This window comes from Coccinella septempunctata, chromosome 4 (genome assembly GCF_907165205.1).
Source record: "Coccinella septempunctata chromosome 4, icCocSept1.1, whole genome shotgun sequence".
Classification (NCBI taxonomy): domain Eukaryota; kingdom Metazoa; phylum Arthropoda; class Insecta; order Coleoptera; family Coccinellidae; genus Coccinella; species Coccinella septempunctata.
In genome coordinates, this window is record NC_058192.1 from 15,906,048 (window position 1) to 15,929,944 (window position 23,897).

Here is a 23,897-nt window from a genome sequence, read left to right on the forward strand (position 1 = left end):
ATGATCTTAACAATAGTACATGATCATATAACACTTATTAGCAGAAATTACTAGTGTTTTGAGTACTTCGGCAGAATTTTTAGTTTTTTAAGTATCTGTTTGCCACTTCTACTTTTGATTTCCGTTTGTTCTGTTTCAGCCGATAGAGATGAGGAAAAGAAATACCCTGTCATCGTTTTCATACATGGTGAATCATATGAATGGAATTCTGGAAATCCTTATGATGGCAGTGTCCTAGCAGCTTATGCGAAAGTTGTAGTCGTGACTTTCAATTTCAGACTTGGAATATTGGGTGAGTGAAACAAGGCTTTTTTTGTGGAGCGGGATGAATGAAGGGCTGCAATTTAATTTTTTTCGCTCATCGCCCTCTTATTTCTGTTTCTCAAGATATGGTCACGGATCAGATCTCAATGCTATGTCAGCAAATAATTAAATATGTGGGCCGTTTTTCATAATCTCTTTGGTTTGTGTTTTCCAACGTTTCAGCACTTCTTCGCGGGCCATTTTCAGGGCATGCTTAAATTGCTGCATATTTTTGTTGTTTCGGGAATATTTGAAGACCGCTTCATCTAATATTTATGGAATACTACTTTAATATGAACCGAAGAAAAAATTACAGGTAGGTAGCCAATATTCTTGGTCCCCAGAGAAGGCGTGTTAATTGGATTAGGAGATATGAGCATTGAAACTTCAGTCTTCTTTTAGTACCCCATTAAAAATACTCGTAACTTGGATCAACTTCACCCATTTCCGAGTAGAAAACAACTTCTACAATCAATATCAGTATGGTGATAAGTTTAACAAGATCTCCTCTTTCTTATGGGATATTTTGTGAGGAAAGCATTGAAACAAGATGTTTTCAAGTCGGAACTACGGCTTAGATAATAAATAGACAACATTTTTGTGATATAAACAACGGTTTTCTGGGTATCTCCAAAACCTAGAAAAATCAACACAATATTCGATGGAAGTCGAAGAAAACAATCACCTTCTATCCTTCGATGTTATGATACAAAATATCTCTATAAAAAAATTGTCCACAAAAAACCAGCAAATACTGAACAATAGGTACCACTCTTACATTAAGGGAAGCCAGATGCCTGTATAACAAAGCAACAAAAGTATGATCTTACCCTTACGCCAGAGCATCAATGAAAAAAACCTGACAAATTCAAACTTATCAAGCATCGCAATCATAATATTGGAATGAAGATTTCATCGAAGGAAGATGAATGAAGGAGAAACATTTAAGAGGGTTAGGCTTTATGACTTTAATGGTGTTCTCAGGAGATCAAGACTGATTGGGCTTCAGTGATGAAATTAGAATAAAGAGGATTCCATCACATCAAGGGTGAAGTATTTCATAAATATTATAGCGGCCTCAAAAATTCGTAGATCACAGCAATTTATAGACTTCAGATGGCTGGGATGAGGAAACAGCCTGAATAATTATTCAGCAAGTACTCAATCTCCATCATCAAGAAGTTCCGCAGGCACGTCAGTAATAGTTTCCATTTAATCTCTCTTCTATTTCTTGTATAGAATAATATGCATCTGACTGAGAAATAGGCAAACGGATGTGAATTCAATCGTATGAAGTTCAAAATTTTGAATATCCGCCCTCAATATCCCCCAATGATTTACCGAATCCGATTGGCAAGCGCCAGACGTTTTCCGTAGGAATTTTCAACTGAGTCGGGGGCCGTTACCCATTAAATAATTCTTCTTCAGCTCGGTTACTAGGGAATCTGAAAACTGTGTTCGTATTATTGGATTATCAAGAATTCGCTAAAACATCTTGGGAAACGCGGCGTGGAGTGCTCTCGAAGTGCGCTTCACGTTAAAAATTCTATTCCGACAAATTTAATAACAACCCCTACAAGTGGCGCGCTCGAAGGTGAGGGAAGCTGTCTAGGGTCAGGTATAAGGGTTAGAGTTACCTCTCGACTAATCCGGCTGACTTTTGTAGTCAGCGATCGATAAGGTCACAGGACCTGAGATAATCTAAGAATACTTGTTGTAAGACAAAAAAAACATCACTTTCTGTTGATATACTTTTCTAGAAAATGGTTGCAGGGTTTTTGAAATTTTTATTCATACGAGGATATATTGAAAAATTCTTAGCCTACTATAGAACCAAACAAAATTTCCATGTCAAAATATTTTATCACTCAACATATTCTCCTCTTAATTGGATACATTTATTACAGCGAACCTGCAGCGTCTCTAAACCTTTCAATAAAAATGTTTCTTCATGCTCTGCAAACCAGAACTCCAGAGCTTTTATTAACTCCTCGTTAGAAGAAAATTTACTACCTTTTGAACTTTTTTTCAGTTGAGGAAAGAGATGCTAGTCGAATGGAGCCATTCTGGTGAATAAGGGGGGTGTTCTAGTAATTCAAACCCTAAATAACGAATTTTTTGCATGACAACATGAGATTTGTGTGCAGGGGCGTTGTTATGCAAAAACAACACCTTTGGATAGCTTTCCGCGTCTTTTCCCTTAAATTTTTTCCCGTAGAGTGGTCAGTAGTGGTCGAATAATCTCCGGTCATGTTATACCCTTATCCAAAAAATCTTTCATGATTAATCCATGGCAATCCCAAAAAACTGAAACAAGAACTTTTCCAGCAGATTTTTGGACACGAAACTTCTTAGGTCTTGGAGAACCAGAGTGTCGCCATTCCATCGATTGTTGCTTTTTTTCTGGATCGTAGAAATGTACCCAAGTCTCATCCATAGTAACAATTCGGTTTGAGAAGTCTAAATCGTTTTCAAATCGAGCACAGATCGAACGCAATGCTTCTACCCTTGCACGCTTTTGGTCAACATTCAAACGTTTGGGGATCCATTTTGCAGCAATTTTTCTTATGTCCAAATTGACGTGAACTATATGATGAACGCGTTCGTATGAAATATTCAGTGCTTCAGATATCTGTTTTAGCCCAATTCGACGTTCTGATAAAATCATGCCATGAACTGCATCGATATTTTCGGGGACTGACACAGAAACTGGCCTTCCCGATCGGTCATCATCTTCAATGGAAAATGTACCTCATTTGAAGCTTGCAGTCCAATTTTTCACGGTCGCGTACCAAGGACATCGATCACCAAGGGTATTGAGCATATTTTCGTAAATCTTCTTACCTCTTAGCCCTTTTCAATACAGGTACTTGATGATGGCTCGATACTACAATTTTTCGATTTTCACAATTTCGTTGGACATCTTCTTTCTTTCAATTTATTGCGTAACTCTGGTTTACTTTTTTCACCTCACACTTCACTCTGAAACTGCTAATGAGTTATATTTCGTTACTATGGTAACGAAATATTTTTTTTATGCATGGTCTAGGCTAACTAGATATCAATAGATCCTCGTATTAAAAGACACTCAATCATTGTTCTCCCTCTTTCAACATCAAATTCCTAGGCCCTAAGACTACAAAACCCAATACTCTCTTATCCTTAGGTACTTCTTTTGTAGACCATAATGAAAGAATATTCAAATTTCATGGAAATATCTCTTACATTTTCAATTTCATCAAGGAAAACGTCGGAAATGCTTCCATATCATATATTTTAAAAAAAAATAGTACATAATTTTTCAGCACAAATAATCATTTTTGCAGCATCTTGTTTACTCTTAATATTTCAGAATATTAAGAGACATTGACGTCATTTGAAGTGAGTCACTCACAAAACATTTATAAAGGTTTTATTTTAGAGATGAGGCTTATATTCAAGTTACATGGTACAAACTAAAACCTTCTGAAAATCCGATAATTTAAAACTTGAGATTGCATGGATTTTGAATATAAATTATTATAATCTCAAAAGCCCAAATTCGATAATTACCTAATGGCACTCCTAATGAATCATATTTTGCAGAAATAATTGAAGAGCTTCTGGCACAACACTCTCGAAAAATTGCGATATACAATTCTAAAAATTTTCCCCAGAGATACAGCAGTTCTCTCGTTTTAATACCATACAAATCGTTCGTATGAATGATGATTGAGGTCTTTTCGCTCATTATTTTCAATCCAAAACCTTCACCCGTATTCTCGCAAAACTCTGGAATAGCGTACTTGGGAAAAGTAACAATATATAAATTTTCCTCTGTGGAAATCAAGCCTGAAAGTTCAGTGAAAAATGCATTCGGGACTACAAGAGAATACCGGGGCGAAATCCGAGATGGGAGCCACAAAAAGATGATGAAATGTGGCGAAGGGTCGGGTCCATAGAAGTGACAAGAGCATGGTAAATCTCTCCACAATGTATTTACAATTTCTATTATTCCTTATTCACCGAGCAAAAATATGGAGTTCTGGCGGATTGAAAGACGACAAAAGAGTGAAATTTCGGTGATAGGGAGAGAGGAAGGAGGTTTCTGACATGAAATAGTAGAAAATGCTGCCACATACCCGGGTTTTCTGAGTTATTCTGGGCTTTGTATGATATGTCGGAGCAATATCCATTTCTACTAAGTGGAAGTTCTAGCGGCTTGAATAGTTTCATGCTTCTGAACTGTATTTTAGCCCGGATAAAATATCTTATCTCCAACAAAGTCTATGTAAATTGTTCGAAATAGTCCAGTAAACAAAGCAAAAAAGTGATTTCTGGATAGATGGTCTGTCAAAGATTGAGGAATGACTCTGGTTAAGTTTTCCTGTGCTAACTGTTCGAAAAACCTCAACATTTTCGTACTTTTTTTGGTTTTTCTGAACTGAGCGGTTTTCGACCAAAATCAAAATCAAAATATTTTACCAACTTTTTCCAAGAAGGCTGTGGAATGGTGGGGTGAAAATTAAAAAGCTGTCTGAACTCATCGATCTGCTCATCGGCTGTATCTCGATTAATATTAGGTTTAGGAAGAAAGTTTATACATAAAAAATTGTAGCAAACATAATGAAGTTTGAAAATAAACGATCGATTTACAAGCTATCAGCAAAAAACAGAGTAAGCACACGGTATTCGAGTTAAAAAACTTAACAGACATATCACAGCATCCCCAAACAACCCGTAAAAGTTCCATTAACTTTGCAACAATGTACATGAATATACTTTACTAAAACATACAGAGAACAAGACAGAAATACATTTTACACCATTAGACCTCCCCAATTAGTCAACTGGTTAAGCATATTGCCCAGTGATTAGAACCTTATGATGGAGCAGTGTTTATAGATCTTCCATATGTCATTCAGGGTCGAGGACATTAGGATTTTTATATACAGTAAATTATATTATATGCCATTTCCCTGTCAAGAAATTCTTTTTCGAAATTGCAGGTTTTCTGAAGATAGACAGCGGGGATAGTTTCAATTCAAACTTTGGTCTAGTAGACCAAATAGCCGCTTTGGTTTGGGTGAGAGATAACATTGAAGTTTTTGGTGGTGATCCAGAAAGTGTCACGCTTCTAGGACATGGAACTGGAGCTGCTTGTGCTAATCTTTTGATGTTGAGTCCAATGATAAAGCCGGGCAATAAATGTGAGTATCTTTATCTTTCCTAACTGTACCAACCTATCTGGACTGATCTCCAATTTCTTGTGAATATTTCATTGTCGATGAGAAATATAGCCATCATTCGCGTGAATTTTCATAGAAGAAGAATACTTCATTAGATTAGATGTTCGGATTTTCAATAAAGATGCTTTATTTCAATTCACTAACAGAAAGCATGAATGTATACAAAATACCCGGAAAGTATTTTCGCATGAGTTGATCTTATATAGCAGCTTATGTCCTGTCAGGTGAAGCTGAGCATAAGAGCTATTCAAAGATTACTTGTTAGATTACAAATCTAACATAACACGACTCTACAAAAAAATTTTTGTTCTTTGTCCTAACGTTTATACTAGGATTTTCCGGTTAATTATGCACAAAAACGAAAAGAAAATAACTTTTTTTGATATAAAGTTTGCTTTTGTGATAGTTATAGTATTAATAGTCGTTCTTAGTTTTTTTAATGATTTTTAATAATTCAAAGAGATCGTCCGATGAGAGTGGGGTGTTTACGTTAACAAGGTGCCACTAGAGGGCACTCGAGTCATAAACAATGATCAGGTGTTGTTTACTTGCCCAGACAAACTTCAAATATCGTCAAGAAAGTGTTAATACGATGCTGATGCATTTTGTCTTATATGTGATCAATTTATTATAATTCGTGACGTGAAATACGAATTAAAGACATCTCACTTTCTCTCTGAAGCCTATGAAGCATATTTTGATTTTCCTGTTTGGAATCAAGACAAGCCATGGGCTCCACATGTTGCTTGTTTTTATTGTAAATGCTATCGTTGAATCAGTCTCCTAAACACAGAAGCAAACTTTTTCATGCCATATAGTTTTTTTTCGTCTAATTAGGATCCTAACTATCGAAATTTTATGCTTTGCAGTCAAAGTCAAATTTGGTGTTGACCCGTGATAATTAATGGAAATTAGCACCTTAGCAAGCCCTGAAGATGCAGTTACGGAGAATTTTCTTGTCAATTATTTCTCATGAAGAATATTATTCTTGACCACTGGGGATGAATAACATAAGAAAGCTGTACTTGAAAGATTGTATTGTAGCTGTGCATACAGCGCTTTCAAGAAGTTAAACGTGAGAGGTCTATCAAATGATCATGTCATGAGCAATTGAGAAGAGTTCTACCTAAAAATGATTGAGAATTCTTATTATACATATATGCAAAGAAGTTTTCTTTATATTCAAGGCCCACCTTTAATTCCAAGGGTACTATAGATTATCTCGACTTTGGAAAAGTGCTGCCTCTTGGCTTTCATGTTTCGGGGACAAAATTAGGCGAATTAATGAATGAAATTCAACTCCTATTGGTGTCGCATCCAGTCTACTTCGGGGTTCATCTTGCGAATGAACAAGCAACACAACTCGCGTCGAATTTAACGGATACAAGGGGCAGAACAAACCGTCCCTCATCCAGGGGAGAAATCGACAGTAAAGGGCCGGCATTCTAATTCACATAAAGAGTCGACGTCTTCCACGGAGTCTGAATTGTGAGGGGGAGTAACCATGCGGCGAAGAATACATCCCAGTTCCTCGAACTAGGACCCGCATTCACTTGTTTCGTCGCGAGGAACAATACAAATGCAAATGCCACGTTAATTTTACGGCCAAAGTTGAAAGTTCGTTTCCTGAACGGACACCAGCACTCTGGATTGCGAGAGCGTGACGAGTTCAGAATCGTTTGCCAACGAGGGATTTTATATCCCACTTACTTGTTAAAGCGAAATGGGGCAAGGTCTTTTCTGCTGTTGCGTTTTACGATCGGAATAGATCTCGGTTTATTCTTATACAAAGCGTGATTTCTTTCCTGTGCACAATCTTTTATAGAACGAATAATAATAATATGCTAAAATTCCAACATTGGCTGGTCAAGTATAGAAAGGAAAGTTAACCACTTCCATCTTATCTCACGATTGATTATTTCAGCAACCTGATGTAAAAAGTAAAGGCACGCATGATTCAAATCATGCTGAATAGAAATCAGATAACCTTGGAGCTTTCACAGTCCCCTTCAGAGGGATATTAACTTATCCAAGATATCTCAGATATCAAAGGGATTTAGCTCGGTCGGAGCCCTTTTCTGGTTTTTGACCTCTTGATGGTAATAGGGTCCAGGCTGCTCCTCAGTTCTTGATGTCGACCAGTCCAGTCTCCTCTTCGGCTACTTGGTGTCGGTTGAATCCTGCCCCCTTCTTGTGGAAATGAATGGAGTTTTTTTCATGTTCCTCTGCTTTCCCATGAACTTGCGAGCCATTCATGGTATTGTATGGCCAATTCTTGGTGTAAAATCTTGGCAACATACTCATGTCTATCCCTTGTACCTCATGCCCGCATCCCCTGGTCATGTGCAGTATGGTTTTATGTGTCGCACACTCTAACGACATCTATCGTCCGCCAGAGAAGCATACTTTGCGATATATTTAAGATATATTGAGATTATGAAGCTCTTTGTCTCGAGAATCAACTTTTAATAAAATTGTATTTCTTGAAAAACCTTTAACAATATTTACTGGATGAGTTCCAGAAAAAATGAGTAGTAGTACAAAATTCTCATGAGCCTTCAACCTCGCATCTATAAGGGTTTGGGGGATCTATTATGGATCTCCTCTGATTCTTGTGGTCTCTGAATTAGTTGAATTTCTTATATTGGCATTCTTGTTTTCTGGAACAGTATTTTCGTGAATTCCTTTGTTTTTCATTACTTACTTCTGCTTATTATGAATTATTCATTAGGATCATCATCATTGTTTGTGATTTTATGGAGATTCAGTATTGAATTGCTTGGTTAGCCTTCCCCTGAGGTATCAAATTCCCATAATTTGGGCATAATGACTTTTGTCGAGTTCTGGAGTGAAGAATCGATGTTCACTCACTCCTCTATCGACAATACTGATTTGCCATACACCAGATGGAAATTATGTGCATTGAATTCATCGCAAAATCACCAAAACATTCTTGGATTTGAATCCATGGCTTCTTGTAATTTGTTCATAAGGTGTACAAAGTTTTTATTCAAAGATTGACGATATTGTATATTCGAGGTAGGTATATTATTCCAACTCATAATGATTTCATCAAGAAGTCTATAAACGTCGAAAGTTTAGGGGTTCAACATTATTTAATTGAATGTCAGGAAATACCTATTCCTGGGAAACATCGGAAAAACGATGCATTCTCATTAAATTTTCCGCAGAAGGTTTTCAGAGCATTCTACAGGTCCTCGGCAATTCCGATGAAATACCATCACGCTAAATTATTATGCTCGAAATGAACGAAAGAGCATCTAGTGGCCCTTTGTTCTTGCATCAAAGGAGGGGGCCATAATTATGGTGTTTACTTATAAATTATAATTGGTCACGCAACTGTGTCGGGAGGAGGTTGTGCCAAGTTCCGAACATAATAATTATTTATCAGACGAATTTGCGTTCAGCCTGCTAGAGCCTGCAGATAACTACGGGCTCTTTTGTATCGAACCCAGGGGTGGGCAATTAGCGTCGACCCTTTCTCTACACTATGAACCGGAGTGCGTACTAAACAGAGGCATATTGGACAGGAGTCGAGATAAACAGGGACGCGTGGAATTTGGAACTAATCAGTGTGGTAATTGTGGGATTATTAGTTAATTCTCTATTAGGAGAATAGAGAATTAAAGATTGATGTGTGACGGTTTCAACCTAAGTGTCTAGTAAGGATAGAAGTAATGTGGTTGTACAAGAGAGGAGGGAACTACACAGAGCTTGAAGTCATTTCATCTGTTCAAAGGATAGTTTTACTACACGTATTCCTTGTTTGCTATTTTCTGAGTTGTTCAGAAGGTACAAATCCGAAAATTTTCAAAGTATTGATGTTCTGGATGCATGAATTTTGTATCGGAATGATAATCCTCCATGTAGTTATAGTTATAGTTTGATGAGGGCGTTACATGCCAATGCTATCTTAAGGTCTATTGCGCCCCCCATCAGAGCTGTTCTCACAACTGCGCCATCTACTTGCCCTCCAGCTCCAGTATCTGAGAGGAGGCCGCATTCCTCCTAAAATGTTCTCGCCCAAGACATTGCTCGCGCAGGCTTGCAATGGCAACGCATTTTGTAACCGCCTGAACAGGGGTTTCTTTTTCTTCTCCACAGATTCTACACTCGTCAGTTTCTTATAACTCCATTTTCATTAAATGCCTTCTAAGGCGACAATGTCCTGTAAGGAGGCGTAACTTATTCTTGCTCAAAAAACTTCTTGGATCTTGAAGTCTTAAAATTCCGGAGTAATTTTTTGGAATGATCCATTTCTGAAAGAAGTGTTTTTCTTTTGGTTTCTCCCTTCTGCAGAAACTCTTTCCTATAGATGCATTTTCCTACACCACTGATAGACTATGGGCCAGTTATTTTGCGTTTGTGCTCTTTTTCTGGCGAGTGTGTTGCTTCCTCGTTTCCTTTGATTCCAGAGTGACCTGGAACCCAAACTGAAGTGACCTTGTTATTCTTGCCTATTTCTTTGAGATCCTCCATGTAATGCACTACCTATTCAGTTATTAAGTAATTGAAATTTGAATTTCGTCTCCATGTTCATCACGGTGATCCAAGTATTATCCTACAACTGGTTCATAACCTCACCAGTAAAAATAAGAGCTCATCTTTTTCTTCTATGTGTGGTGACTATTTTGGAGTGAATTGAGGCCTTGTGGCCCATTGTTTATCCGACTCGCCAACAACAATGCCATGAGGCAGCGGAGGGGAGTCCCTTCAAACATAGGAATCATGAGTACTGGGTTTCTTAGGTATCTCCTTATTAACTCTTCTTCTTATCTTCTTCCTCTTCTACGTGCGGTGCCCCGCTGGGCTGAACTGAGGTCTCGTGACCCATTGCCTTCTTAACTCAGTAACTACTGAAAGTAAACAGAATATATTCAACATTTTCATCAGTACTCTTGAAGCACAAGGAACAACTAGTGCATATAGGATTATTGAATTGTTCTTCACCTGAAACTCTCATTTTATAACCCGGTACTAAAAATAGACTCGCAATGCATGAGAAAGATCGCGCAAATAGTCCGTAAGAAAGTGTAAGATGAAACCTTACTTACCATTATCTTGTAACAATACGTAACAGAAATAAGATTAAGATAATTACTTCCTCTGGGTATTGTCATACTTTGCTTTGTAGCTAGTACGAAAGTAACAATTTTAATTTATTAAGTTTTCACATATTCCACCTTGTTGTGCCAAAGAAAACCCTACAACATAAATTCAAAAATTCTAAATTAACTATATCATTCCTATAATAAAAAAAAATTATCGACAAAAACCCCATCAGTGACCAAATCATCGCCAGCAAAAAAATGTAAATCCATTTCTGGCACAAAAAATTAGGGCTGCCCATTGAACACTCTTAACTACACTGCATAGAGGGTGCATTAAAAACTCCTCAATTATACACGAAATCTTGCATAACTCACAATGAAGATTGATGTTTTCGAGCTTTTTTCTACAAAATAATAAATACCGAAGAAATGTGATTTATTAGCGTTACTTTTTATGTATGCTGAAATTTCTATAGCAACAATCAAAGATCTTTCGATATTTATTCGTTTTTGTTGACAGCAAACTAACAAATATCTCGTACGCAATAATAATTATAGTTATAGTAACCTACAGTAGTTTTACTTGCTTCTATATCCTCCATTCAAATTTCTTGAAGGTTTGGTTAGGTTTGATTAAAACACGGATTTGTATTTAGCCCCAATGTCCGAGGATGCGGAACCAGCAGCATCCTTGGGCAACACGATTACTCCGATATTTATTCATGAACCCTGTTAACACCAATAACAATAGCACCACGGCCAATCTAATCAATCCTTCATGATTTCAGTGCTGTGCCACAGAGCAATTTTAATGGGAGGAACGGCCATAGCTGATTGGGCATTAGCCAGCAATCCCCGAGACGTCACAGATCAAGTGGCCCGTGCCCTCCAATGCGAAGTTGGCGACAAGGCCTGTCTCAGAGGCAAACGACTGGACGAAATTATGGGGGCCCACGTCGTAGCAAGACCCTATTCCACACGCTTTGGTCCCATAGTCGATTCGAGCGTGGTCCCTAATGATCCCCTGAAGTCGATGACGAATTTGAGTAGGTATGGAGTTGAATAATGTATAAGGACGATTGTGCTTGCCGATTTGTGCTTGCGACTTCGGGGGTGAAAATGCGTACGGGGTGAAACGAATTAGCGGCCGAACATTTCAGTCGAATGAAGACCTTCGAGAATATTTGTCTTAGAACAGTTCTCCTGTATCTCTCATAGCGCCTAGCTCGAAAGTTTGTGAATATTTTTGTCGATATGTTCAATGAAGTCACATGATTTCCTATTGAAACTATATCTTTGTTGCCCCTTTCGTTTTGATACAGTCGCAAGACTGTATGTACGAGGATATATTGAAAAATTCTTAGCCTACACATATTCTCCTCTTAATTGGATACACTTATTACAGCGAAGCTGCAACGTCTCTAGACCTTTCAAAAAAAAATGTTTCTTCTTGCTCTGCGAACCAGACCTCTACAGCTTTTATAACCTCCTCGTTGGAAGAAAATTTACTACGTATTAAACTTTTTTTTAGTTAAGGAAAGAGATGATAGTCGGATGGAGCCAAATCTGGTGCATAAGGGGGGGGGGCTCTAGTAATTTAAACCTACATCACGAATTTCTTGCATGGCAACATGAGATTTGTGTGCAGGTGCGATTTCCTGCGAAAACAAAACACCTTTGGATAGCTTTCCGCGTCATTTCTCCTTAATTTTTTTCCGTAGAGTGGTCAGTAATGTCGAATAGTAATCTCCGGTTATTCTTCTACCCGCATCCAAAAAATGAATCATGATAACTCCATGGCAATCCCAAAAAACTGAAGCAGGAACTTTTCCAGCAGATTCTTGGACACGAAACTTCTTAGGTCTTGGAGAACCAGAGTGTCGCCATTCCATCGATTGTTGCTTTGTTTCGGGATCGTAGAATTGTACCCAAGTGTCATCCATAGTAACAATTCGGTTTAAGAAGTCAACATCGTTTTCAAATCGAGCACAGATCGAACGCGATGCTTCTACCCTTACACGCTTTTGGTCAACATTCAAACATTTGGGGATCCATCTCATGTCCAAACTGACGAGAACTACTCGTAGTTCTGAAATTACTCATGGTGTAAACAAAAGTCACAGGAAATGAAAGATACTTATCCTGTGCATTCTGTTCTGGAAAAAACACCTCCTCGAGCAGGACTCGAACCTACGACTCCTGATTATCGGTCAAGCGCTGTGCCATTTGAGCTACCGAAGAAGACGTGAGGATTCCATCTGCAAGGTGTTGGAAGTGCTCCACCCAGAATTCAGACGTTAGTATTATCGCTTACGGAAGGTGGCGTTCAGAAGCGAGAGGAATGTTAGTAGCTGGGGGGAAACAACATTCGTTGTAATACTTACATCTGAAATCTGGGTGGAACATTTCCAAAACCTTACAGATAGAATCCTCAAGTCTTGCTCGAGGAGGTACTTTTTCTAGAATTCAATAATTGTCTGCATGCCATTAAAAAATTCCTCGATCTTAGTTATAGTACCTATAAGCAACTGTGTATCTTATGGAAAACTGAAAAAATGTGCAGCGTTGTTATTGAAGAAGATTTGAAACGATTTCAAGTTGTCTTCCACATAGACTGCTGTTTCGAGTTGGATAATAATCTACAACTGAAAACATTATAATCTCGTCCACACAAAAAAAGCATCCCTTTGATGTACCGCGTCTAGATCGAACGCACATCTATAAAACCGGTGAAAAGCGTTTGCAGGGATTTGGCAATGACGTCCACATACCAACTCCAACATTTCCGAACCTCTATTCACAAAATGCGTTCGTTGAAGTTCAGTCAAGTTTTACTGGTATCATAACTTCCTTTTTATCTTCGTTACAGATAGCTAATATTTGATAGAGCTAGGTTTGCCGAAACACATTTTAGGCAAAATACACATAATGAAAAATTTTCGGACTGGCGATATGCCTGGATTTATCTAGATCATATCAGGATTTGCCGATAACGTATGCAGTATTTTGGATACTATGAAAAATTTGAAAGGTACTTGTTTTTCCTTCATTACAATACTCCAAACATTAACCATAATGCGCTCTTGTCAAACATTCAATTATAATTCCAAGGTATTATTAGTGCAACGTTTTGAACTAATTGATTAGTTGGATTTGGTTGTATTGACTTGATGTTTATATCAGGATTTCATCAATGATTTCACTTTGATATCAAAGTTAATTAAACTCTATTTCAAATGTAACAAAAACCCTTATGGCATCAGCAGAACCCCCTCAATCGCTTATTTTCATGAAATGCCGAAGGCGAAAGCATTGATTTCCGCTGCCATATTTGACCGGCCTACTCTGATTCATAATTAATTCCACTTTCGAACAAGGTATTAGGGCTTTCGCACCCGTCGCGCCATCACATATGGGACGAACACAGAAAGACCATTCTGATTTCCATGAACTCCGCCGTTATATTTTCGTAACACATTCATTTATCGGAGAACGTCGGGAATATTGAAAAGGGTGAAGATTTCGAGATTGTAATAAAGCAGAGAGAATGGCGGATTCTAGCTGACGGGGTCGGGGTCGACAAACATGTTGGGTCGAACGGAAAACGCGATAGTGTATGGGTGGTTGGAGGGTATGATGGGGAGAAGAGAACGTTTTTAGGGATTCACGGGTGTCATTGATTTGAGGCCTTCTGAATACCATTTGTTCTCGACATTGATGGAACCTATCGTGCAAGGGTGAATTCACAATTAGGCAAACTAGGCCATAGCCTTCGGCGAAAAATTTCCGAAGGTGAATTTTTCTCAACTTATCGCGGCTTTGATTATTTCAAGGAGTTACACTGCTCTAGTACCTCGAGGTCTATTAATTGGTTGCGCTGTGCTCACTGCTAGGGTTCACTTTCCAATTCCAGAGCTCTAAAAAACCCGAGGAGGTGGGATGGTATACAGAAGTCTACGTCCTCCTCCAAGCCTCCAGTAGGTTTCTCGTCATTTCTTGCGTTTTCAAGCAATAACGTTGAATTATGTAATCAGCTGATCTGAAATTTTCTCTTCGTCCTCATAGAATCTACACTGCTAAACTTTTGCTAGTTTTTATGAGGTGGTTCCTGAAGCGTTACAACACCGACAGGAAACCATTGAGGACTATATATATTAGGTTTGGGAAAAAGAAATCCATTATTTCTTTAGCAGATGGTTTTATTGACCTATACCTCGTTTATATGTGTCGAATTGGGACAAACTTATACTCGTTGGAAAGAGGAATTCATGTACCTACTAGCAAAACAGGTTTTGTCATTGTTATGACCGAACAATTCAGTTGTCAATTAAAAAGTCAAAGATGGAAGTGAACAAAAAAAAAATTCGTTATGTTTTATAATTTTGCTTTGATAAAGGAGAAAATGCAAGTCAGGCGGCTGCCAGTGTAAATGAGGTTTATGGTGCCAATATTGTAACAGTCAATCACGAGTAATTTTGGCTTCATCGATTCCGTTCCGGTAATTTTGATGTAAAAGATGCACCACGCACTGGGAGGCCTATAGTCAAGAATGTCGATGAAATAATGAAAATGATAGAAGTAGATCGGAATGAGAGCTGTCGTAGCATCGCTCAGGAGCTAAGGATCCACCACAAAACAGTTTTGAACCATCTGTATAAGGCTGGATTCAAAAAGAAGCTTGATGTTTGGGTGCCACACGAGCTGAACAAACGAAGGGAAAAAAATTTGATAGAGCGTGTTTCCATTTGAGATTCCTTGGCCTAACGGAACGTAATCGGGCCCTTTTTTATTAGACTGGTGACTGGGGACGAGAAATGGATCTCATACGATAATGTCAGGCGAAAGCTTGCATGGTCGAAAAACGGTGAAGCCGTCCAAACGGTGGCCAAACAAGGATTGACGTCCCGGAAAGTTTTGCTGTGCGTTAGGTGGGATTGAAAAGGTATCATCTGCCATGAGCTACTGTCTAATGGTCAGACGCTAAATTGAGATCTCTATTGCCAGCAATCAGGTCGATTGAAAGCAGCAATCGATAAAAAGAGGCCAAATTGTCCAATAGAAGAGTTGTCGCATTCCACCAGGACAACGCCAGGCCGCACACGTCTATGATGACCCTGCAGAAGCTCCGAGACCTTGGTTGGGAGGTTCTTATGCATCCACCTCATAGTCCGGATCTGGCTCCAAGCGATTACCATCTATTTCTGTCGATGTCTCTCTAGGTGGTGTGCAAGTGTCCTCAAGAGAGGCTTGTGAAAACTGGCTAACGCAGGTTTTTGCCAATAGGAACAAGACGTTATGAGAACGGGGCATTATGAAACTACCTTCTAGATGGCAACGAGTAACTGAGAAAATAAGCGCCTACTTGAGCCAAAACGAATGATTTTAACTATGTCAAGCTATGAAAAGTAAAAATAATGGATTTCTTTTTCCCCAACCTAATATTTATACCAAGATGCAGATGGTTTTTAGATTCATTTGTAGTTCGAACTGGAGAAAAACTGCCAAATGATGATGTGTATGTTCCCAGATAAGGAGCAATAAGAGATGTTTTTGTGTTGAAAGGAAAGGTCCCTATGGTGCCCAATAAAAATGAATTTCCCATTTGGAATGTTTCAAAATCACGAAAGTTTTTTTCCGTTGAGGGTAATTTCACATTGTTTTAAAATTTACCATTGTCCGATTCTCTATGAAATTGGAGTTTCTTGTAGAAAATTCTCTCAATATATCCGATGCAAAGGAGTGAATGGTGAAATCTTAGCATTTACCTACATTTTGTTAATCATGATTTTCAAAAAGATTTAAATTTTGGAATTTACAATCTATTGTTTTACTCATTATTTTGCTAGATGAGTGGTTTATGGGAGACAGGGGGATTTCGTAGGTACATTTTATGATAAGGCTCACGCGTTATTCAATGTTTAAACTACAGTTTTCGTGTCAGGAAAATAAATTGATTTCAGCACAAGTGGGAAATATGATTGTTGGCATAAGTATTATTGTGAACTTTCATGAACAGTTCTTGCACAGATATGATTACCTGCAATTCCCTTGTTCAGTCACTCTCTTCTGAAAAATAAGTATGTCAGCATAGCCTTGCCGATAATTCAATAACAAAGGTAAACTTACCTATGCTATTACCAATTCTATGATTGAAACAATATTCAAAATTGAACATATTGAAAATATTTCTCGAAAAAAGTAATAAATATACCAAAAATCTACCTGCAAGATAATAAACCACAATAAAGGAATCAAAAAATTGAAGTTTATATTGAAGAAAAAGTAGGAAGAACATGGGATACAACAAATTTTCGACCTTGCCCTTGAAATAGATATTGAAAATTCCCTTCAGTAACCGAGTTAACAAACAAATTCGCCCACCCAGCATTAATAGGCTAAACACATAAGTGTTTTGGTGCTTCCCTCTATAGCCACATCAAATAGAAAACTGAAGATTACTCGAGAGTTAGAGAATAAAGTATAGAGGAACTTTGGCTCAGTATTTTGGATTGGAATAACTCCCATACACAACATAGTGCTTCACGTATCCATCCAACACAAACTTAACAAAGTCCCGCGCTGCAAACTCGGCTCCATAACGATCTCAAACTTCGGCACATTAAATCTTTACTACCCTCACATCACGGCATTCAGTGGCTCGATCCCCGACGACCTACTTACCGAATTTTGGCACGGATGGAACACCGAACGTCTTGCATAAATCTCAATTTGTCCATAATCGAACATAAAGCTCCATTTCTTCGATATCAAAGGAGGAATGGGCCGCTTTCATCAAGTTTGCCGGAGTTATGGTCAAGGATCCTACCTACGGTATTGAAAAATTAATGCATCTGCTCTGTTGAATCGGATTTATTCCGGTCGATGGATGCGCTCCGTCGGTAAATGGAGGGTTGGTTTTTCGTGCAGCAGTTTTCGGAAACGGATGAATGCAGGGGTTAAAAGAATTATCCGACGACCTTCCGCAGAGCACGTACTGGAAATAAATGGCACAGGCATGGCGAAAGCGAGTCCGTTTTCGAAAGAATATACGAACTCGAATAAAAAGTATTTATTTCAATAAGACCGCGAGAGTTGATTCGCTCGCCATTTTTTCCAGCCGTAATAGCACATTGACTTCGTCATGAAAGGTCGATGGGTGACATATACGCCATTCACTTTTATAAAAGCACTCGGTTGGCCATGAAAATTCAACACATTCCGCACTGTATAGTACGAAAATAAGAGGTTATGACCTCTTGTCAAAACATTCTTGGGTTTTCAATCAGCGCAATGTTTACTATTACTATTTCTCACAATCACAATTGTGAATTTACTTCAGAAAATAAATGAATTTACCCGTGATGAACGCTGTTGACGTTATTCAAACTCATTGAAGGTATTCCTAATCTATAGTTATTGTTATTATTACAGTTTTTAAATATATCTGTTTTTGCTACGGAAGAAAATTAAATTAGTGATAGACAATATGCAGTTACTTGAGGAGAGTTAATGTTGGTTAACCAAAAAATTTGTTGAAGACGTTACATCAGCTGTTGAATTCGAAAATATCAAGCCAAAGATGAAATGAAATAGAGGCATTGTCGAGTAGTGTTCCTGCAAAAATAATAAGGTTTGGGGAAAGAAAGTAGTCCTCTGTTTTGAATAAGAAACCTGTAGGAGGATGGCTCCTTGAAGCCATTTCAAATACTCGAGTTCTTTAAATCATCAGACCTCAAGATCTGTCTGATTTTAATAGTGTAATAAAACCACAAAACCGATCTAAAACAGCTACAGATAGGGAATCTGCATTGAAAAAAAATACATATACAATCTGGAAAATAACTTAAGCCTACACCAGCCAAATCACCCTGCCAAAACTGGAACCATACTACAATTTCATATTTCATATTTTATTTCATCAAAGATTATAGAGAAGGAAGATGGGAAACGAAGCGACTACACTTGCGTGAGCGCCGCCTGGTGATTCCGTTGTGTATTAAAATACTAAGACTGGTTAAAATATTTATTCAAGGGCCATTTGCCATTTCATGGAGATATTTCAACATGGCCGTTTTGTTTACGTTTTGATTTTCGTACCGCTCGTTCAACTCGCTCGTTCTAGTCACCTAATTTCCAAGTTATTTGGGTATTTTATTTAGTGAAAACTTCAAAATCAAAGACTTTGCTCAAAATGTCGTATGGAAAATATTTTATGGTGAAGAACTGTTAAAACTGCCGTTTGGGATTCAACGAATATAAGTTTTTTGAATTTACCAAAGAATATGGAATCGTAAGTATTGAAACTCGTACCATGTGACTCGGATGTTGATTGATTTTTATTTTCAGTGTTCTGAAGTGGATAGAATTTTCTGGGCGTCAAGACATTGACTTGAGTAAAAGCTACACCATGTGCAGTGAACATTCTACCAAAGATTATAGAGTTAGGTTCTATAATCTATAATCTTTGCATTTTACTTAAAGTCAATTTGAATCTTTTCATCCACGCAAGTTGCTGTATGCAGGAAGCATCCCATGCATGAAAGGGCCACCAAAGGAACCACATGCGATGGAGGGTGAGCAGTTTGAAACTGATACATCGAATACTGATGGTAAGTCTTCCTAGATATCTGCAATGCATAACTGAATTCATTACTCATTTATCATATATTGAATGCATATCTTTTTTATATGCAGGAAGCATTCCGTTCCTGGAGGGGTCACATTAAATGGAAAGCAAGCAGATTGAAAGTGTTACGACAAATACTGATGGTAAGTCATCCTAGATATCTGTGACAAAAATAATTGAATGAATTATCATCTTATATATGAGAAAATTTATGCAATATATTGAATTAATTGTTTTATTATGAAAGTAGATTACAAGAACTTCCCCTTTTTCAGATATTCTTTCGAGTGTACCTGAAAGAAGTTCCCACACTCTGTAGAGTACTTCCAAGTCTTTCCCCAGAAGTGATAGAAAGATCCGAAAACTGAAATTAACAATCAACTCCTTGGAATGCAAAATATATGGTACCTATATCGATTATTTGTTCATTTAGATTTCTGATAAAGATTGTACAAATTCAACAAATTCTATTGCCTTAAAAAAATTTATTGCATGGAAATAAGAACTTTGATATATAATGTTCAATATGTACTTTTGTATCCTTTATTCAAAGCTGTATTATTTGTATACAGGTGTTTTCAAAGGTGAGAATTTCGACACAATTATTCTCAACAGTTGTACATGTCAAAAAAAACCTCACCTTTAAATATACCCTGTAAAATCTTCAATTCTGTCATATTTTTTTATAAATTTCGAATAAAAATATAGCAAATCTAACAGAGTATTTCATTAATATTAATTGATTCAAAACAATGTTTACATAAAAAAAACATCCTGATCACGAAACAAAGCCCTGGTACTGTTTTGTCGCTCAGGATGTTTTTTTCTGGTCTCGACTAAGTCGATATTCGAATCCAATACAAGGAATGAAATTCGAATTTCGCGCCCTTAAATTATAAAGCAGACAACTGTAATTTTACTGTTTGACATTACGATTTCAGCGCCATCTAATTTCTCAGTATGTGAAACACAGGCCCAAAGTGTAATCGGTTTTCAGTACTAGATTAGTAGGGTCGTTTCCCATCTTCCTACTCTATAATCTTTGTATTTCATATTATCCTGATTCTTCATGGGTACCGAAGTACCCCTAAGAAGCTCTGTGGCTTGAACGTGTTCGGAGAACCAGTTGTGTTCTGTGTAGGCTTTGTTTCTGCGTGGCGTAAGGACGCCATCTTAGGCACAGCACTGTTAATTTGAACCCAACAGTGAATGGTGGCCCGTACCCGTATGGACTAGAAAAGTCCTTCTCTAGTCGGGATCGAACTCAGTACCTTGCGGTTGCGAAATACTGAGCCGACGCTTCTTACCACCAAGCTGCGGAAGCTATTTGTTACAATATTATTCCAATTTATCAAATCTGCATTTTATTACACTTGCCATTCCCGAGCTATGGCTATGATCTGATGATGGTCACGAATATTACGATGACATGAGCCTTCAACATCAGATGGCCGGGTATAATAAAATATTAGACTATGATAATAGTAGCCCTAGGTAAAGACCACAAAATATTTCTTATCAAAAGTAGGACTTCCTCAGAATGATCAAAATATGGATTTGAATTGATGAGTTAGTTATAATGTATTGTAATAAATTTTAGTTATAATAAAAGTGATCTCAAAAATTACATACCCATTTAGTGACTTGAAGTCACATATGTATATCCACAGGTCCACGACTATCGAAGCATTCAAGGTTATAGGATTCATCAACGGAAATTTTCATCAAAATTTTGTATTTTTGCCAACGAAGCGTGGTAGTTAATTTACCCTATGTATTGTTATATAAAGAATGCTTGAACACATCTACTTTATCTCTCAACACTAATTAAAATGCATTACATTCTAACTATTTGTCAGATTTCAGCTCATGTTTGGTGTGACAGAGTGGGAAAGCAAGAACATGCTTGGTCGTGAAGAGTTAATGAACGGGATGCCGCAGAAGCAGCGTGACCAAGAGCTGCTAAATTACTTAGGTTTCACCTGTGAGAAGGTCCCAGACTTATGCAGCATTTACAGTGGTAGTTACTACGAGAACAAGGAAACTGTTCGTGACAATCTTCTAGACATATTGTCAGATGCTAGAACTGTTGCTCCAATGTTGAAGATGGGAATACTGCACTCCTCTGCCACATCTCATTCGTACTTTTATGTTTTTACGCACAAGACGAAATTAAAGGAACATCTGGTGAGTAGCCTGCTACAAATTCAGTAATGTGTGAGCGATATCTCTGAGATTATAATATTATCTTCTGAAAACGTACTATTTTCACGAAAAGGGTAACATATTTTGTTAGAAACGTCTATATTAAAACAGTGTAGAGTATTTCAATTTGTTGCGATCTAGAACCAAATCTTCCTTTTTTCTTATAGTCCTAGGTTTTTCTATTCCTACTGTATTATCCATGATATAACCTCTTTACTATCTTCATTTGACAGTTACTGGATGGAAATTAATTTTTCATTTCGTCGAATAAGAAACAGTTTACTCAGTATTCCACAGATTTTTAAGAGAAGAATATTTTCAGCTTTACACAAACCATTCCTAGTTTGGTGATGTTTTTCGGAGAAATCATAAAAAGGAGGTATTCGATAGTTCAACAGGCACTCATAACCTCGATCTGCTTGAAGTTGCTAATTAATTTCAACTTGAAAGTTAGTTTTTACCTGTAAACTTGTGAAAGCTTTCATTTCATTCCGCTTTGCCCAAAAGAATATGGATTTCTCATGGAAGTTTTAAAATAGATTTAAAATTCGTGGCTTAGTCTTCGCAGTCAAAGCCACAGAAACTAAGGATGTGGAAAGCCATTGGATCACATCTTTTAATTTCATAGCTTGCTTTCATGTATGTGTATAGACGCAGTATATAGGTACTAGAAATTTCATCGTTTACAATTTATTGTAAATTATTATTATTATTAAATTAATACCTGGTATTACGAGGATTGACACATTTGATGATGACCTATATGAGACATATCTCTCATTCAATATTGAAGCCAGAATAAAGTTATCCTCGAACTAGGGATTCTGAAAGAATAAAATCCGAGAACAAGTGTACGTGCCAGATATATCATAACCCAGATATAATCGAAAAAAAACTTCTGTTCAAAATAAATACCTATGACGCTTATTGAATTCCGTCCACGTGATCGGAGCTCGTAGTCCCCATTTTTCAACTCTGAGCAATGTATTGCCCGATCTAGACTATATTCAACTTCTCGTTTTCCCTCGTCGTATTCGATCCAGAAACGTAACAAATACTCTCATCAAGCGCAGAAATATAACGGATGATCGCCATCGCAAAAACAAATATCCACCATAATTCACGTTTTGATGTTATTGAATTAGAAACTGTAAGAAATAACTGTTTCGTTCTCGTTGATTTGTGGTTGTTGCCGTATATGAAGGATATACCTACTCCTCTCGTGAGTTTTATTCAAAAGAGCCGTCTTTGAGGATATTAATTGAGGCTTCTTCTTCCAGAAGAGTACGTGATACGTTCATTTCAAGCACACTACCAAATTGAGTTCCTTTGGGGTAATGGTAATATTAATATGTGAACGGATAAAGAGGGAGAGATGAATTTTGTGTTAATTATTCGATATGCATAAATATTGTGTTTGCTTTTATAAAAATGTTGAATGCAATGACACTTTCAATTTAGTGCCTCAAAATTATTTGACAAAAAAATAAACGCACGAGCTTTTCAATCAATGAGAATACCTCACATCATTTTGATCACGACGAATATAATAAATACCATAATCAGTAAATTGTAACGAATGATATATCTTGGCTTCACCATTCAATGCATTTTTGGCCATTGTTTCCCTCAACAGACGCAAGAATTGCCAATCAAGCCAAGGAGATGTATGGACTGTCTTAGCTGAAACAACTGAAAATGAGAAGCTATGAATTCAAGTTCACAAGAAAAAATTACAAGATAGATTAAACGTTCAATGTGTGCCACTAGTGATCGAAGGCATCAACAAGCCAGTCATCCGCGAAGCTGAGAATGAGAATAGTACTTATGTGGATCAGGAAGAGGATGGGTTACAAAACTAAGCCTTGGCACACTACAGCAATCCAACAGACCTGCCACAAGCTACGACCACTAAAAGGCATGAGGAATATTTCTCATCAATTAGCCCAGAATCAGAAAAACCATAAGAAGTTTGATGAGATCACCTGTTGGTCATTGCGGAAATGATATGGTCTGTCAGTAATGAGATCACGCCTCTCTAGGTTTCATTTTTTCCCTAGATCATATGCTGCTTCCGTGACGCTTAACAAATCGTATATTATGGCCGTTGGGCGGTAGTTTCTCCTCTTGCTTGGTATGGACTGGGCTTGTGCACTCCTCCAAGTATCAGAACTTGCTTGCATGACATATGATGAACCATTTACAAATAACAAGTGTCAGCTCTTGCGAACATTTCTGCAGCACTATAGCATCCCGTCTGGTCCAATTCTTTTCTTGGAACTAAGTCTATCAAGCACACGACGAAGTATACGTATATCCCTCATCTTATATGAAACAGTTGGTAGTGTTGGAGATTTCCCAATTCATGTATCCAAAATCGAAAAAGTGTGCTCTTTCTTAAAAGAGAACTGGATTAGAAAAAATATTTGCGATTTTCTTCGCCATCGACCAAAACTAGGAACC

At 37.6% G+C, this 23,897-nt stretch overlaps 1 protein-coding gene and 1 long non-coding RNA gene across 5 annotated transcripts in view; both read left to right on the forward strand.

Annotated features, from left to right (window-relative positions):
- LOC123311921 (neuroligin-4, Y-linked-like) overlaps nt 1–23,897 on the forward strand; it is an 82,892-nt gene that overhangs the window by 52,623 nt on the left and 6,372 nt on the right. For all 4 annotated transcript variants that reach the window (XM_044896050.1, XM_044896051.1, XM_044896049.1 and 1 more), the window contains exons 3-6: nt 140–292; nt 5,292–5,492; nt 11,392–11,653; nt 21,089–21,416. In XM_044896050.1, coding sequence (XP_044751985.1) covers nt 140–292; nt 5,292–5,492; nt 11,392–11,653; nt 21,089–21,416 — 944 coding nt within the window. The remainder of the gene's footprint in view (nt 1–139; nt 293–5,291; nt 5,493–11,391; nt 11,654–21,088; nt 21,417–23,897) is intronic.
- On the forward strand, nt 19,272–19,946 carry LOC123311922. Its single transcript, XR_006537557.1, has 2 exons — nt 19,272–19,372; nt 19,505–19,946. It is a non-coding gene; the product is annotated as an uncharacterized LOC123311922 (long non-coding RNA).